This window comes from Hylobates moloch, unplaced genomic scaffold (assembly GCF_009828535.3).
Source record: "Hylobates moloch isolate HMO894 unplaced genomic scaffold, HMol_V3 SCAFFOLD_14, whole genome shotgun sequence".
Classification (NCBI taxonomy): Eukaryota; Metazoa; Chordata; class Mammalia; order Primates; family Hylobatidae; genus Hylobates; species Hylobates moloch.
In genome coordinates this window covers 101,309,025-101,324,828 of record NW_026652289.1, presented here as the reverse complement: position 1 = coordinate 101,324,828, position 15,804 = coordinate 101,309,025, and the positions used below count along the sequence as shown (strand labels likewise).

At 37.4% G+C, this 15,804-nt stretch overlaps 1 protein-coding gene across 7 annotated transcripts in view; it reads right to left on the bottom strand.

Annotated features, from left to right (window-relative positions):
- TCF12 (transcription factor 12) overlaps window positions 1–15,804 on the bottom strand; it is a 372,383-nt gene that overhangs the window by 111,917 nt on the left and 244,662 nt on the right. For 6 of the 7 annotated variants that reach the window (XM_032174711.2, XM_032174712.2, XM_032174715.2 and 3 more), the window contains one exon: window positions 11,036–11,100. In XM_032174711.2, coding sequence (XP_032030602.1) covers window positions 11,036–11,100 — 65 coding nt within the window. Of the gene's footprint in view, window positions 1–11,035; window positions 11,101–15,804 lie in introns of those variants that run through there. The other variant, XM_058427954.1, reaches the window with a different exon arrangement.

Sequence of the window (15,804 nt, the reverse complement as noted above, 5' to 3'; positions counted from 1 at the left end):
CAAGTAGGCCCTGCATAATCCAACTCTCTCTCTCTCTATGGCCTTTTAACAAAAATAGGACATTGAAAGTGTCTATTGACTGGGCATGGTGGCTCACGCCTGTAATCCCAACAGTGTGGGAGGTTGAGGCAGGTGGATTACCTGAGGTCAGGAGTTCGAGAGCAGCCTGGCCAACATGGTGAAACCCCGTCTCTACCAAAAATACAAAAAGTTATCCGGGTGTGATGGGGGGCACCTGTAATTCCAGCTACTCAGGAGACTGCGGCAGGAGAGCTGCTTGAACCTGGGAGGCAGAGGTTGCAGGGAGCCGAGATCATGCCATTGTACTCCAACCTGGGTGACAAGAGCGAGACTCCATCTCAAAAGAAAAAAAAAAAGTGTCTATTGCCTGATACTCCAAGATCAGACTTTCTTTCCATAAAACAATTTATTTACCTATGTTCCAAACAACCCACAAAACGCACATCACTCTGCAGGCATCTGATGGCTTGTCAGCCTTACTTATATACTCTTTCCTAGATCACACGGTTCAGATTCAAACAACATTTTCTCAATGCCTACTGTGTGCCAACTAGTGTGCATGTGTGTCCCTTTCACACGCTACCTTATGAGTCAATCATCTCTGGATAGCTTCCACATCAATCCAAGAGCTAGTCTTACGTCTTCTTAATCTTCGTGACTCCAACAATTCCCTAAATCACCAATCTACTCCTCAAAGGAGGACTAGATTGTTAGCCCTGGAAACCACTTGACTTGTGAAATCTGTAAGTCCAATATTCAACTCTTTGACATAACCTCCTGTTCTTGTAGTGCCATCATTCCCTTATTACTTATTGCACCTGTTCTTTCACTGCATAACAACCAATATCTTGACCTTTTTTCCAGTCACAAAGTTTAATCATGGCTTCATTACCTTCCTTTGAAACCTGGTCTATTACTTCATCCACTCTCTTATCACTACATCAATTATCTTATCCTTCTAATATTTACCAGCTACGAAATCTTGGGTGAATTATATAACTTATCGAGGCTTCAGGTTCCTCAACTATCAAATGGTAAGAATAATAATAACAGATGCAACAGCAGCAACAATATCACCATTTGAGTACTGTGGGGACCAAATGAAATTATGCTTATAGGGTCAAGTGACTGATACATGCTAGTTATTATGTAGTATCATCATTGTTAACCTAGCTAACTGGCCTGCAATCCTGATCACTATATTGATTCAACCATTTGCTGTCTGTGCTTATACATGTAGTTTGCTGGGTAGTATTAGAATAAAAGTTGAAGCACATACACAACCATATAGGTTAGTGTCAACAATAATTTCTGGTCACCAACCTCAGATGGATCATCAACACCATTTGGAAAGCTCTAGAGAGCACTAGAAAGCACTAGAGAGCTCATGGAATTGAGGAACATTTTAAGGTCTTCTATTTCTTTTTCTTTAGAGACAGGGTCTCATTCTGTCACCTAGGCTGGAGTGCAGTGGTATGATTATAGCTCACTGCAACCTTGAACTCCTGGGCTCAAACAATCCTCCTGCCTCAGCCTCCAGAGGAGTGGGAATACAGGCATGCCACACCATGCCCCTTTTAAGGTCTTTCATTTCAATCACACAATAGGTACTGTAAGCTATCATAAAATTCCAGTAAAGTGGATGTCTACCCTCTGCTTGGAAACATCCAGTGAGAGGAAAGTCATTTATCTACCAAGGTTTAACATTCTATGCCATTAACAGCTCAACATGTGACAATATTTCTTTTTTAAAATTAAGCTGAAATCTGGAATGCTTAATTTCTACCTATTGTCCAACTTTTTAACCTTCAAAGTTATAGAATAGTCAAATTATGCTTCAAACACTTAAAAGATGCTCTTCATGTTACTTGAGTAACTAACTTCTTAGTTCTCTGAATGAGTTGGTTTACTTATGCCTGATCTGAAACACGTTTGCTCAGAATAGAATACGGTATCAACTTTCTTGTTCTAAATATTATGTTTCTAATAATTCTGCCCAAGACTGAGGCTACTATTAGGTTTGTTGTTACATAAACAAAGATCAAAATTGCTGTTTAAAACAACTAGTTTTAATTAATCCTGTTGGGAAACAGCAGGCCAGTGTAATCATGTCACAAAGTGGAAATGACCTTGTTCTTGACATTACCATAGAACATAAGTCTAGAAGGGACTGGAAACTTGTTAATTCACTGTACTTAAACCTTTTGTCATGACGAGAAAAACTGTAGAAGCCTTAGGTAACCTTACAGAGTTGTAGGAATTCTTTTTTTTAAGAGACAAGATCTCGCTCTGTCACCCAGGCTGGAGGGAAGCAGCATGATCACAGCTCACTGTAACCTCAAACTCCTGGGCTCAAGTGATACCCCTTAATCACTTGAGTGATCAGCTTCCTGAGTAGCTAGGACTACAGGTGCACACCACCACTTGCAGCTAATTTTTAAATTTTTTTGTAGAGATGGGAATCTTGCTAAGTTGCCCAGGCAATTTGAACTCCTGGCCTCAAACAATCCTCCTGCCTCAGCCTGGAATGCTTTATATATCCTGGATATCAGTCCTTTGTTAAATATGTTTTGCAAATACTGAACTTCTAGACTGAGGCTTACCGATTTACTTTTTTTTAACCTATGTCTTTTGATAAGCAGAAGTCTTTTAGTTTTTGTTTTGTTTTCTTCCCATAAAGAGACTGGGTCTTGCTATGTTGCCCAGGCTGGCCTTGAAATCTATAACCCAATTTAGGAAGAACTAACATCTAAGTGACAGTAAGCCTTCCAACAGATGTTTGAGTTTTCACTGTTGAAGCTTTGCCATCTTCTGTTACATTCTTCCCTCAGTATTTCACGCTTTTGGATACTACTATAAGCAGTACTATTCTGTTAATTTTATTTTCTAATTTTCACTGATAGTGTACAGAAATACAATTAATTTTTTAGATTGACTTTGTATCCTGTGATATAGCTAAAAGTACTATTTAGTTTTAGATGTTTTCTTGATGATTCCTTAGGATTTCCTATGTACACAAACACGTCATCAGCAAATTCAACTTATTCCTTTCCAATGTCTATAAACGTATTTCTTGTCCTCATACACTGGCCAAAACATAAAATGATGAGAACAAAAATTATTACCATGGTGCTGACATTAGGTGGGAAGCATTTAGTCTTTCATCACTAAGTATTCTGTTAGCCATAGATTTTTTTTCATGTTTGTCTTTTATCAAATTGAGGAAACTACCTTCTATTAGCTTGCTGAGAGATTTTATCATGAGTATTCAATTTTGTCAAATATCTTTTCTGTATCTATGGAAATGATCATATTATTTTTCTTCTTGATTCTGTCATAATGTGGTGAACTAAATACATGGATTTTCAAATCTTAAACCAAACTTTCACTTCTGGTACAAACCACACGTGTTGTTTGAGTATTACTGGGATGTTGCTCACCTGATAAAAAGAGCTGAGAAATAGTCACTCCTCCTCTGTTTTCTAAACTAACTTGTATAAAATCGGTATTTTTTTTTCCTAAGCATTTGAAAGAATTAATCATTTTGAAAGAAGCCATACGACCCTTATGTTTTCTTTGTGGGAAGGTTTTTGATATGAATTTACATTCATTAATAGATATACAGGCCGGGTGCAGTGGCTCACACCTGTAATTCCAGCACTTTGAGAGGCCGAGGCGGGGAGATCATAAGGTCAGGGGTTTGAGACCCGCCTGGCCAATATGGTGAAACCCCGTCTCTACAAAAAATACAAAAATTAGCTGGGCATGGTGGCAGGCACCCACAGTCCCAGCTACTTGGGAGGCTGAGGCAGGAGACTCGCTTGAACCTGGGAGGCGGAGGATGTAGTGAGCCGAGATAGCACCACTTCACTCCAGCATGGGCGACAGAGTGAGACTCTGTCTCAAATAAAAAGAAAAAAAGATATACATGTATTCAGATTTTGTTTCAATTTGTCTCCTTTTGGTAAGTATTTTTCAAGAAATTCATTTATTTAATCTAAGTTGTCAAATTTACTAAGTTATAATATTTATTATATTCTTAATGTATATATGATTCATAGCAGTAACCTCTCTTTCATTCCTGATACTGGTAATTTGTGTTCTTGTTCTCTTCTCCTTCCCCTTGTGTTAACTGGTCTAGCTAGGGGTTAACCTTATGATTTATTTCAAATAGCCAAATTTTGGTTTTGTTAGTTTTTTCTATTACATTGATTTCTGCTCTTATTTGTAGTATTTCCTTCTTTCTATTTATTTTGGGTTTACTTTGTGTTTCTTTTTCTAGCTAAGTTCTTAGGGCAGAACCTTGGTCATTCACTGTACGTCTTTCCTAGTACAAGCTTGCAAAAGTATACTTTCCTTCAAGGCACTGGTTTAGATGCACCAACACATTTTGTTATGTCACATTTTCATTATTATTGAGTTAGAAATATCTTCTGAATTTCCTGTGGTTTCTTTTTAAAACGATGGGTCATTTAAACATGTTGCTTAATTTCTGAACATCTGGTGTTTTTCTAGATATCTTACTGACATTGGTTTTTGAGACAGAGTCTTGCGCTGTTGCCCAGGCCGGAGTGCAGCAATAACAGTGCACTGCAGCCTCAAACTCCTGGGCTCAAGCAATCCTCCCGCCACCACACCCGACTAGTTTTTTTTTTTTCTCTTTTTAATTTTAATAGAGACAGAGTCTAACTATGCTGCTCAGTCTGGTCTTGAACTCCTGGGCTCAAGTGATCCTCCTGAATTGGCCTTCCAAAGGGCTGGGGTTACAGGCATGAGTCACCACACCCAGTTTTACTGACTTCTAATACAACTTGGCTTTTTTACTAAACTTGTATTTTAGATTCAGAGGTACATGTTCAGCCTTGTTATATAGGTAAACTCGTGTCGGGGAGGTTTGTTGTACAGGTTATTTCATCACCCAAGAAGTACACCTGGCACCCAATAGTTATTTTTTCTGATCCTCTCCCTCCTCCCACCCTCTACCTTCAAGGAGGCCCCCGTGTCGTAGTTGCCTTCTTTGTGTCCCTGAGTTCTCATCAGACTTCTTATTTAAGTCTTTTGTGTCCAGAGAACATACTTTGTATAGTTTCAAACCTTTCCAATTTACTGACACTAGTTTTATGGAGCAGCATATGATTCCAGTCTGTTAGTGTAATGCGTGCCCCTGAAAGGAATTTATGTTCTTCAGTTGTTGTATGCAGAGTTCTATACATATCATTTAGGTCAAGGTTGTTGATAGTTAATTTTGTTCTACATCTTTACTAAGTTTTTTGTCTAGTTATTCTGCAAACTGCTAAGACAGAATTATTCAATTTTTCAAGTATGATTGTCAATTTGTTTATCTCTCTCTTCTATTCTATCAATTTTTGTTTTGCTTCATTTTGAAGCTTTCTTATTAGGCGTATACACATTTGTCATTGTTATGTCTTTCTGATGTATCAACTCTTTAATTATTTTATTATTATAAATGTCTGTATATGAGATTGGGTATAACAGGAAAAAAGAACAAGGAAAAACCAAATGGTATAAGCTTATCTCCAAACAACTAAGAGTTAAGTAAGGTACAGTTTTTAAAGTTGTCATTTTCTCAAGCATATAATATTGGAACTCAGATGAAACCACACTTTCTGAAAAAAAAAACGAAGACCCTGCCATCTTCTACATTTAAACACTTAGAGAAAAACTTATCAAACTACTTGAGTAAATACTTGCTTAAGAGGTATAAATGAAAAACTTTGTTATACTGATAAAAGGACTTTTCACTTAACTGTGGTAGTTTTTAAAGTGATATACCTATTGTTAATAAAGAGGCTGGCTTCTATGCTCTGTGTTTGATCAATAAAAAAATTTAATTGCAGAATGATCTATCAGTGTTTCCAGTAATACTGCGACATGAGTTTCCTTTTAATGGCTCATCAGTTAATGTGATTGCTGTGAATGTAATATGAGGACACTCATTTAGCAACATATTATTACATCATTTTAACATGAAGTAAGGCCCATCAGGCATTATTAAATTAGTCTGAATTTTGCAGTATGTCAACAGCATTTTATGTACATTAATAGCAGAGTTAATGCTCCTTGGGGGATTCTGTTGAAGAAAAATGGTTTTAATGTGGTGTTTGGGTATAATTTTGGAGTCACTATTTATATTTCCTTGGATTTTTTTTGTCGCTTATGAATAGGTAAGACAAAATGGCAGCCAGTTAGTTAAAGTGTATTTTTTGTCCCTCCTCTGACTCATTATAATAAATACTGTCTGGAATACATGTTTTTCTTTGAATAGTTTATTCTTGCTGCAGAATAATCTTTCCACTCTGCTGAATTTTGGGCTTCCTCTCCGGGGCTCACGAACTGCTTCTACGAATTCTTAAAAAAAAAGGCATCTTTCTCTCATTTGAATATCTTTAAATCTTGCATATAGCAATACTGTTATTTTGTATCAAACATTCTAGTAGCCTGTTCTTCTCTTTTCCATAGGCCTTTCTGATCTCTCCAAAATGTTTATAAACTGTTTGCTAAACAGTAATCATATAGTTTCCTCTAAGGATAACTCCTATTGACTTATACAGAGCAGTTGGCATATACAGAGGAGTTGGGTTTCTTAAAGCATGAACTCTAGTCCATGTGAATCAAAATCACCTGGACATTTGTTAAAAATTTAAATTCCCTCTGGGAGTGGTGGCTCTTGCCTGTAATCACGGCACTTTGTCAGGATGAGGCATGAAAATTGCTTGAGCCTACGAATTTGAGATCAGCCTAGGCAGTCTAGTGAGACCCCATCTCTAAAAAAAAAAAAAAAAAAAAATTATATATATAAAATTAGCAGGGCATGGCAGGTGCATGCCTGTAGTCCCAGCTACTCAGGGAAGTATATGAAGACCCAAATTACCTTTTGTTACATGGGCCACATGAATTTGGAAATTCAATATTATGTATTTATTTTTTGACATGTTTTCACAAGCCCATACACTTTAACTTTCAGAGACCTACTACATAGGTGGAAGCAGAAACTGCTTATCTTATCTTTCAGATGAAGAAATCAATGCAGAGATGAGACTTGAACCTAGGTCTCTTGACTCTAAACCTTATATCCCTTGAGCCCAGGAGGTCTTGTGAGCGCCAATGTACTCCAGCCTGGGTGACAGAGTGAAACCCTGCCTCAAAAAAAAAAAAAAAAAAATTTAATTCCCTGTCTCCTTCTCAAACAAATAAAAATGAAGGAAGGTAATAAGGGCACAGAATTGAAATCTGATGGATTCCTATGCTGAAGTATAGTCATATAGTCAGAACACTCAAGCATGAGTTTAGGTTTACCACTTGCTAGATATGTAGCCTTAAGCATAATACCTTAGGAGAACCTCTGTTTACTAATCTGCAAAATGAGTTGTTGTTAAAAGAATTAAATGTGATTATGTTTAGTTCAATGGTTGGTTCAGTTAGTGCTCAGCAAATGGTAGCAAATGTTATTAGAGTGCTACACATTTAGGTTTAAAATAAATGCCTTTTGATATGATAATTAAATGTGGTACAAATGCACATTAATCCTTGGTAAAAACTGTTAACATTCACCTTTGCAAAACTGGACAATTACATTAATAGAACTTATTGCTGACTCTAACTAAACAGCAATACCTTTGCCAAGAGGGTATAAATATGTAAGTGAAAACATTTGAACATAATAAAAACATTAGTATAAGCATGAACTATGATTTAGCTGTGGTCTCAAAAAGCTTATAATAGTGTTTTCTCCCCCCTCAAGTTTAGCAGTAATTAGACCAGTGGCTCTCAAACATTTAAGTCTCTTAAAAATAATATTAAAGATCCAAAATATCTTTTGTTATGTGGCTTACATGAATTGAGAACTTTAAAATTATTTATTTATTTTTTGAAATGTTTTCATAAGCCCATACAGTTTAACCTTCAGAGATCTACTAAGTAGGCAGAAGCAGAAACGGCTAATACTGTCTTTCAGATAGAAATCAGTGCAGAGATGGGACTTGAACCTAGGTCTCTTGACTCTAAACCTTCTGTCTTACCCCCCTCAAATGACATTTATGACCTTCTACTGTATGATTAGGAACTGAGAAAAGCACTTTCATATATCTGATAAGTAAACAAATTTGTTATGGTTATAGCTTTGTTTCCAGTTAATCTTATAGTATGAGAATACATATAAGATTCAATACTGCCTAACTAAGCTGCTATCTTAGATTTAAGATGAAGATGAAAAGACTTTTAAGGCCCTGAAGCAGGGTGGCAGACAAGTTAACTTAATGATATGTCACAGAGGCAGTTTGCAGAGCTTATAAGCTTAAACCTACAGGATTCTTTGTAGTTACTTTTATCAATCATTCATTGTCCAAGTGATGTAACTTAGTTTGGTTATTTATTTATTTATTTATTTATTTATTTATTTATTTATTTATTTATTTTTGAGACAGAATCTCCCTCTGTTGCCCAGGCTGGAGTGCAATGGTGCAATCTCAGCTCACTGCAACCCCCGCCTCCCGGGTTCCAGCGATTCTCCTGCCTCAGCTTCCCGAGTAGCTGGAATTACAAGAGCCTGCCACCACGCCCGGCTAATTTGTGTATGCTTAGTAGAGATGGGGTTTCACCATGCTGGCCAGGCTGGTCTCGAACTCCTGACCTCAGGTGATCTTCCTGCCTTGGCCTCCCAAAGTGCTGGGATTACAGGTGTGAGCCACTGTGCCCGGCCACGACTTAGTTTTTAAAATTTTGTTGTACTCTGAAGAGATTCAGAAGAGTGATGGTTAGGTGGCCTACAAAACTCTCAAAATGAGTACTATAGCCAATATCAGAAATTAGATACACAGCCTCCAGTCCAAGTCACTTATGAACTAAAATTCAGACTATGAAATTCAAACAGTAACTTGTATCATAAAAAAGAATGAGTTCTGATATCAACTATGAATTGCAGAAATATTACAATCACCAATCCACATTTGATATGGACCAAAAAAGAGGATATTTTGGTTTTCATCAATGGATACTGCTAAAACTGTACAGAAAAAATTGTATATCTTGGTTGGCCTTAAAGCACTGTTACCTTTGAAAAAGGTCAGAAAGGTACCTTAGTGGGGGCTAGATGTTGAATTGCTGCTTTTCTATTTTTTACTGTGATCTGAATAAGCACTTATATTCTTTGGTTCTCTGCAATTTTTAACTAGGCATGAGCGGTATGCTGGTAAGTGTTTAACAACTGTTTAAAAAAATGGAAGCCCTGAATTGTAACATTTTTGAATTTCCACAGTGCAGTGTAAATACTTCCTTGATGGCCATTGTTTTGTTTGTTTTTATTTTTTTTTAGAGATGCAATCTGGCTACATTGCCCAGGCTGGATTTGTACTACTGAGCTGAAGTGATCCTTCTGCTTTGGCTTTCCAAGTAGCTGGGACTACAGGTATAAACCACAGTGCCCAGCTCATAACAGCCAATTTTAAGATATCAGTGTGATGTCAACCATGCTTGCTAAATTCCTAAAAGTTTAACAGATTCGGCTCTTGTGAGCTAGTAAGAGCTGGTAAGGCACAATACTGGCTATGACACAATGCTAATCTATATATATTTTAAATGACTAGAATAATATAAAGCTAACCATCAACGGAAAATAGAGCAATCATTAGCAACACTATAACTTTAAAAAATCACTTGGATGAAAATAGGGTAAGACAGCCTGGTCTGAAGCCAAGAAATCTGAGTGCTGGTCCAGTAACTACCCCCAACTCTATGATACTTAACAAATCAGTTATTCAGACCATGCCTATTTGCCATCAAGGACATGGGAATATATGATCCGAATTTTTACAATATATTTATTTTCTCTCTCTCTTTCTTCCTTTCCTTCTCCCTTCCTTCTCTTCCCTGCCTCCCTCCCTCCCTTTCTCTCTCTCTCTCTCTTTTTGAGACAGAGTCTCACTGTCACCCTGGTTGGAGAGCAGTGGTGCAATCATGGGTCACTGCAGTCTTCAACTCCTGGGCTCAAGTGATCCTCCTGCCTCAGCCTCCCAAGCAGCTGAGACTACAGACATGCACCACTACACCTGGCTGATTTTTACATTTTAAGTAGAGACAAGGTCTCACTATGTTGCCCAGGTTGGTCTCAAACTCTTGAGCTCAAGTGATTCTCCTACCTCAGTCTCCCCAAGTATTGGGATTACAGGCGTGAGCCACCGTGGCCAGACTACTACAATACATTATTTTATAATGGGAAGGCATATCACAAAACAGGATGTTATGTAAAACTCTCTTAGAGGCACAATTATGAAATATGTATTAAATGGAGTATTATTAGCATGGCAGTTAAAACTGGCTCACATGCCCATGCCTGAAATTAGGGTGGGCCCTCATGTAGAGCACGCAGATGGCAGAAAACAAATTTAATATGTTCTGCCTTTCCTTTCTATTCTTTTTGGCTTGATTCTGATGGGAATCTGCAGGTGAATTGTGTGTTCAGGATTCTCAGTCTAAAAATATGAGGAAAAAGGCAGAAAAGATACCCATTAGCAGAAGCACAAAATGCTAGAGAAGGTGGGAGAGCTGAAACAAAGATTCCAAGTCAGGGAGGGTGTGAAGCCTAAAAATTGGTTAGATACGGGATTGAGAACAAAATACTTTCAATATTAATGATCAGTTTGACATTACAGGATATTTAAGCTATGCAGATCAATCATATATTATGTACCACCAATTATGTTTTCTGTGAGAAAATATGCAAAAAAAATTCTCAGAAATGACAGGCATTTTGGAAAGCAGTAGTTTTGTTTCCAGTTAAAATGGAGGTGGACGATGAAAATCTTTGATGATAAAGATAGCCTGGTAAACTGGGGAACTGAAACAATTTTAAGCAAAGAGAGCAAAAAAACAACATTTAGTTATAAATTAAACAAACAGCAGTGAAATAAATTGGATAATTTCTATCTCATCTATTAATAGAGTCTTTATTTATGTGTTTAAAAACCATCTCATTGCTTTTTTTAATCATTAAACTTACTTGACAGCCTGGTAATCCAGTATCTCTGCTGTACAGGGAAAATGAGCCTCTCTCTGACGTTTTTCCTATAAAACAAAGAAATTAACTTTATATAAAACCCCTCATTTATTGACAGACAATCAAACTTCTAGACTATTCATGATAATTATATTGCAGTTTAAAAATAGAAAGAACAAATTAGAAATAAAAGGATACAATCCAATAATTTATAAAAACTTGCTACCATTTCAGTCAGTCTGAGTCAAATTCTGGGCAGGACGTAGTGACTCATGTCTGTAATCTCAGCACTTTGGGAGGCTGAGGTGGGAGGACTGCTTTAGTCCAGTAGCTCAAGACTAGCATGGGCAATAGTGAAGCCTGTCTCTACAAAAAATAAAAAATTAGCATGGTGATATATGCCTGTATTCCCAGCTACTCAGGAGGCTGAGGTGGGAGGATCACTTGAGCTATATAAAGTAGCATGTAAATACTTTATTTTCAATGTATAGTATTTTAAAACACATTTAAAAGAATGAAAAAGACATTTATATAGCCAACAATATGATACATGTATCCACTAGTTAGAATGTTTTCCCATGTTTGCTTCAGACTGAACCTTCTTCTTTCTCTCTCAAAAATTAATACAGTATTGGGCCGGGCGCGGTGGCTCACGCCTGCAATCCCAGCACTTTGGGAGGCGAAGGCAGGCGGATCACGAGGTCAGGAGATCAAGACCATCCTGGCTAACAAAGTAAAACCCTGTCTCTACTAAAAATACAAAATATTAGCCAGGCATGGTGGTACACGCCTGTAGTCCCAGCTACTCAGGAGGCTGAGGCAGGAGAATCACTGGAACCCAGGAGGCGGAGGTTGCAGTGAGCCGAGATCACACCACTGCACTCTAGCCTGGGTGACAGAACAAGACTCCGCCTCGAAAAAAATAAATTAATACAGTATAGACATAGCTCAAACCACACCTCTGTATAACCATTATCATAATAATGATGTGCATGATTACCATGTATGTTTTGTACTCTTAAATATATATTCATGTTCTCGAACAATATACATTACTGTTTGCATTTAATATATTTAAACAGATGGAATTACATGATATTTATCTTGAAATCTGTATTTCCATATACTATGTTTTTGAGCTATGTTGTTGATAATAGATCCCTAGTTTGAGCATCTTTACTGCTATACAATGTTCCATTATACAAATAAAACCAGTTTATATATTCCCCTACTGAAAGATAGTTTTTATATATTTTTTTGTCATGAGCAATATTGAAACAAATATCCTTGCACATCTTGTACACACACACACACACACACACATACACACACATGTACGTTCCTTCAGGATAGACACAAAGAAGGGAAACTGGTAGATTAAAGGATGCAAACTTTCAGCTTTATAGGCATTGATTGCCGTACTATTTTCAGAAGTCACCACACCCATTTGTATTCTTCCCAGCAACATGTAAGAATTCCTGTTGTGGTGGGGGCAGTGACTTATGCCTGCAATCCCAGCACTTTGGGAGGCCAAAGCGGGCGGATAATCTGAGGTCAGGAGTTCACGACCAGCCTGGCCAAAATAGTGAAACCCCATCTCTACCAAAAATACAAAAATTAGCCAAGTGTGGTGGCACGTGCCTGTAATCCCAGCTACTCGAGAAGCTGAGGCAAGAGAATCATTTGAACCCAGGAGGCTGAGGTTGTGGTCAGCCAAGATCATGCCATTGTACTCCAGCCTGGGTGACAGGGTGAGACTCGTCTCAAAAAAAAAAAAAAAAAAAAGAAAGAAAAATTCTTATTGTGACTATACCCACTGATACGGTTTGGCTGTGTCCTCACCCAAATCTCACCTTGAATTGTAGATCCCATAATCCCGATGTGTAGTGGGAGGGACCTGGTGGGAGGTAACTGAATCATGGAGGCAGTTACCCCCAGGCTGCTGTTCTGGTGATAGTGAGTTCTCATAAGATCTGATGGTTTTATAAGGGGTTTTTCCCCTTTTGCTCGGCACTTCTCCTTGCTGCTGCCATGTGAAGGCGGACATTTTTGCTTCCCCTTCTGCCATGATTGTAAGTTTCCTGAGGTCTCCCCAGCCATGCTGAACTGTGAGTCAATTAAACCTCTTTCCTTTATAAATTACAGTCTTGAGTTATGTCTTTATTAGTAGCGTGAGAACGGACTAATATACCCACAGTTCAAAACTTTCATGGCCAAGTATCAGTAACAGTATGGGCCAGTTCTTAAGGGAGAATGGATGTTAAGTCTCACAGCGTTAACAATTAACAGTAGGGTACTCACTCATTTGTATTCAATATACTGTGCATTTGCAAATGTGGTATTTTTGAGGCTCAGTAACTAAGGCCCCCAAACGTGGTGCTTTGATATGCTGGATTGAAGCAGCAGCCTCAAGGTCTCTCTAAGTCATGCCCTCTCCACCAGACCCCTCCCCACAATCTTCTGTTTTTTTGCAAAGCACAGAATGAAGTTGTTCTCTGAAATTCTCTATCTATTTAGAAACCGGACCTGCCAAAGAAGAACACAATTACCTTCCCTGAGTTTCAATAATTCCTTCTATACCAGTCATTCTAAGTTGGCATTTCCCTTCAGTCTCTGCCATCTTCTTGTTACAATAGGATTTCTGATCCACTTTGATTAGATGCAGGGAAGGCTGTGTATGTCAGAATTGCAAGTGTACAATCCTTCAATGGTTTTATTTTGTAGTAACTAGTTTTATTGAATTAATTAATTCATTTATTTTGAGACAAGGTCTCGCTCTGTCACACAGGCGAGAGCACAGTTACATAATTATAGCTCACTGCAGCCTCCAACTCCTGGGCTCAAGCAATCCTCCCACCTCAGCCTCCCAAGCAGCTGGGACTATAGGCGTTTGCCAACACGCCTAATTTTTTAAAATTTCATTTTTAGTAGAGACAGGGTCTCACAGTATGGCCTAGGCTGGTCTCAAACTCCTGGGCTCAAGCGAGCCTCCTACCTCGGCCTTCCAAAATGTTGTTACGGTATGAGCTACCATGGTGGCCTAGCATTATTATTACAAGGATTATTTTGCATATCTAAAGGGTTAATAGATGTCAGATTTAGAGCTGTAAAACTTCTATGTCAATTAGTCAGCATGACATGTAACTTTAATGAAAATGATACTAGTCTATCTATTTCTAAGGCTTTTAAAAATAATTATGTATCATATCAATAAACAATTTTGAACATCCTATTCACGTGTAGAGTTTTTTTAATTAGTGAACTACATTCTTTACTTATTATTTTTTTTTGAGACGGAGTCTCACTCTGTCACCCAGGCTGGAGTGCAATGGCATGGTCTCAGCTCACTGCAACCTCCAACTCCTGGGTTCGAGTGATTCTCCTGCCTCAGCCTCCCAAGTAGCTGGGGCTACAGGCGTGTGCCACCACACCCAGCAAATTTTTGTATTATCAGTCGAGATGGGGTTTCACTATGTTGGCCAGGCTGGTCTCGAACTCCTGACCTCGTGATCTGCCCACCTCAGCCTCCCAAAGTGCTGGGATTACAGGCGTGAGCCACCACACTCAATCACAAATTAACACTGTATTGTATTTTGACTCAAATGTCCTAGTAAGAACTCTTAAAAAAAAAAGTTGAAGTGGAAAAAGGAACAAGGTTAAAGGTGAATATTAGCTCTGTTTTTAATAATGTACAGCTTTTAAATACAATCTTAATTATCTGTGTCGAGGCTACCCATATGATAGATCATTTTAAAAAACCTAAAGTTTTAAACTTACTTTCCTGTGCTTATTAAAATTCCTAAAATTCCTTATCCTTTCATAAAGGACATTGCATTCAGAGAGAATGAAAACTAATTTAACATAAGCTGAAGATGTTACAAAGTAAAAGTTTCTTCTGAAATGAAAGTTGATAGCTTATTCTCAAAATGATACTCAAATAAGATTTTGAAATGTAAATATATTTTTATTTCACCTTTCATTTATTAGAAACTAGTTATTTTCTTAAGGACTTATAAGTTTGAGTATCCTTGAAATAAAATAATGCATACTCAGTATAAGACTTAGGAGGCATTCATTTTTAATTCTTTCAAAATTACTTTTCACAAGAACTATTTTCATGAATTAAAATTAATCATATACATTATCTTTGTTTAATCTCAGGCATCTAACAAAAATCTCTGGCTACTGTATTAAGGGTTTCTACCAACTTTTTTTTTTTAACATAAATATACATAAATGAAGTATAGACAATTTTAACCAGTCAACTTCAGCTGAAAACAGTTTAAGAACTACTGGTAATGTAACATATATCTAATTTTCCTTGAAGCACCTATGAAAAAATTATTACAAAGAATTCTCTGGGATAGTCTAATACAGGATTTTTACTAGACCTTTGTGTTGCAGGGGTGTGGGTGTGTATAGGTATGGGTGTGTGCACATGTGCATGGGCCTCTTGGGCGGACTTCTGAGAATCATGATTATAAATGTACAAAACAAAATGTAAGCATTTTAATGTACAATGACATGTAATCATCAAAATGTTCTTTTAAAAACCTTACATTTCCTGTAATTTATTAACACAAAAAGATTTAGCAGCAGGACTATTAATAATTTGAAAGCATAAATAACAGTTTAAGATATCTGCAACAATTATGACATGAAAATATCTATTGTTCTACTGTGACAAAAACTGTAGGTACTGTCTGGACTATTTTGCTATCCTTATTCAAAATGGAAGGCCATGCTAAATTTCACTTAGAGATTGGTAAAAA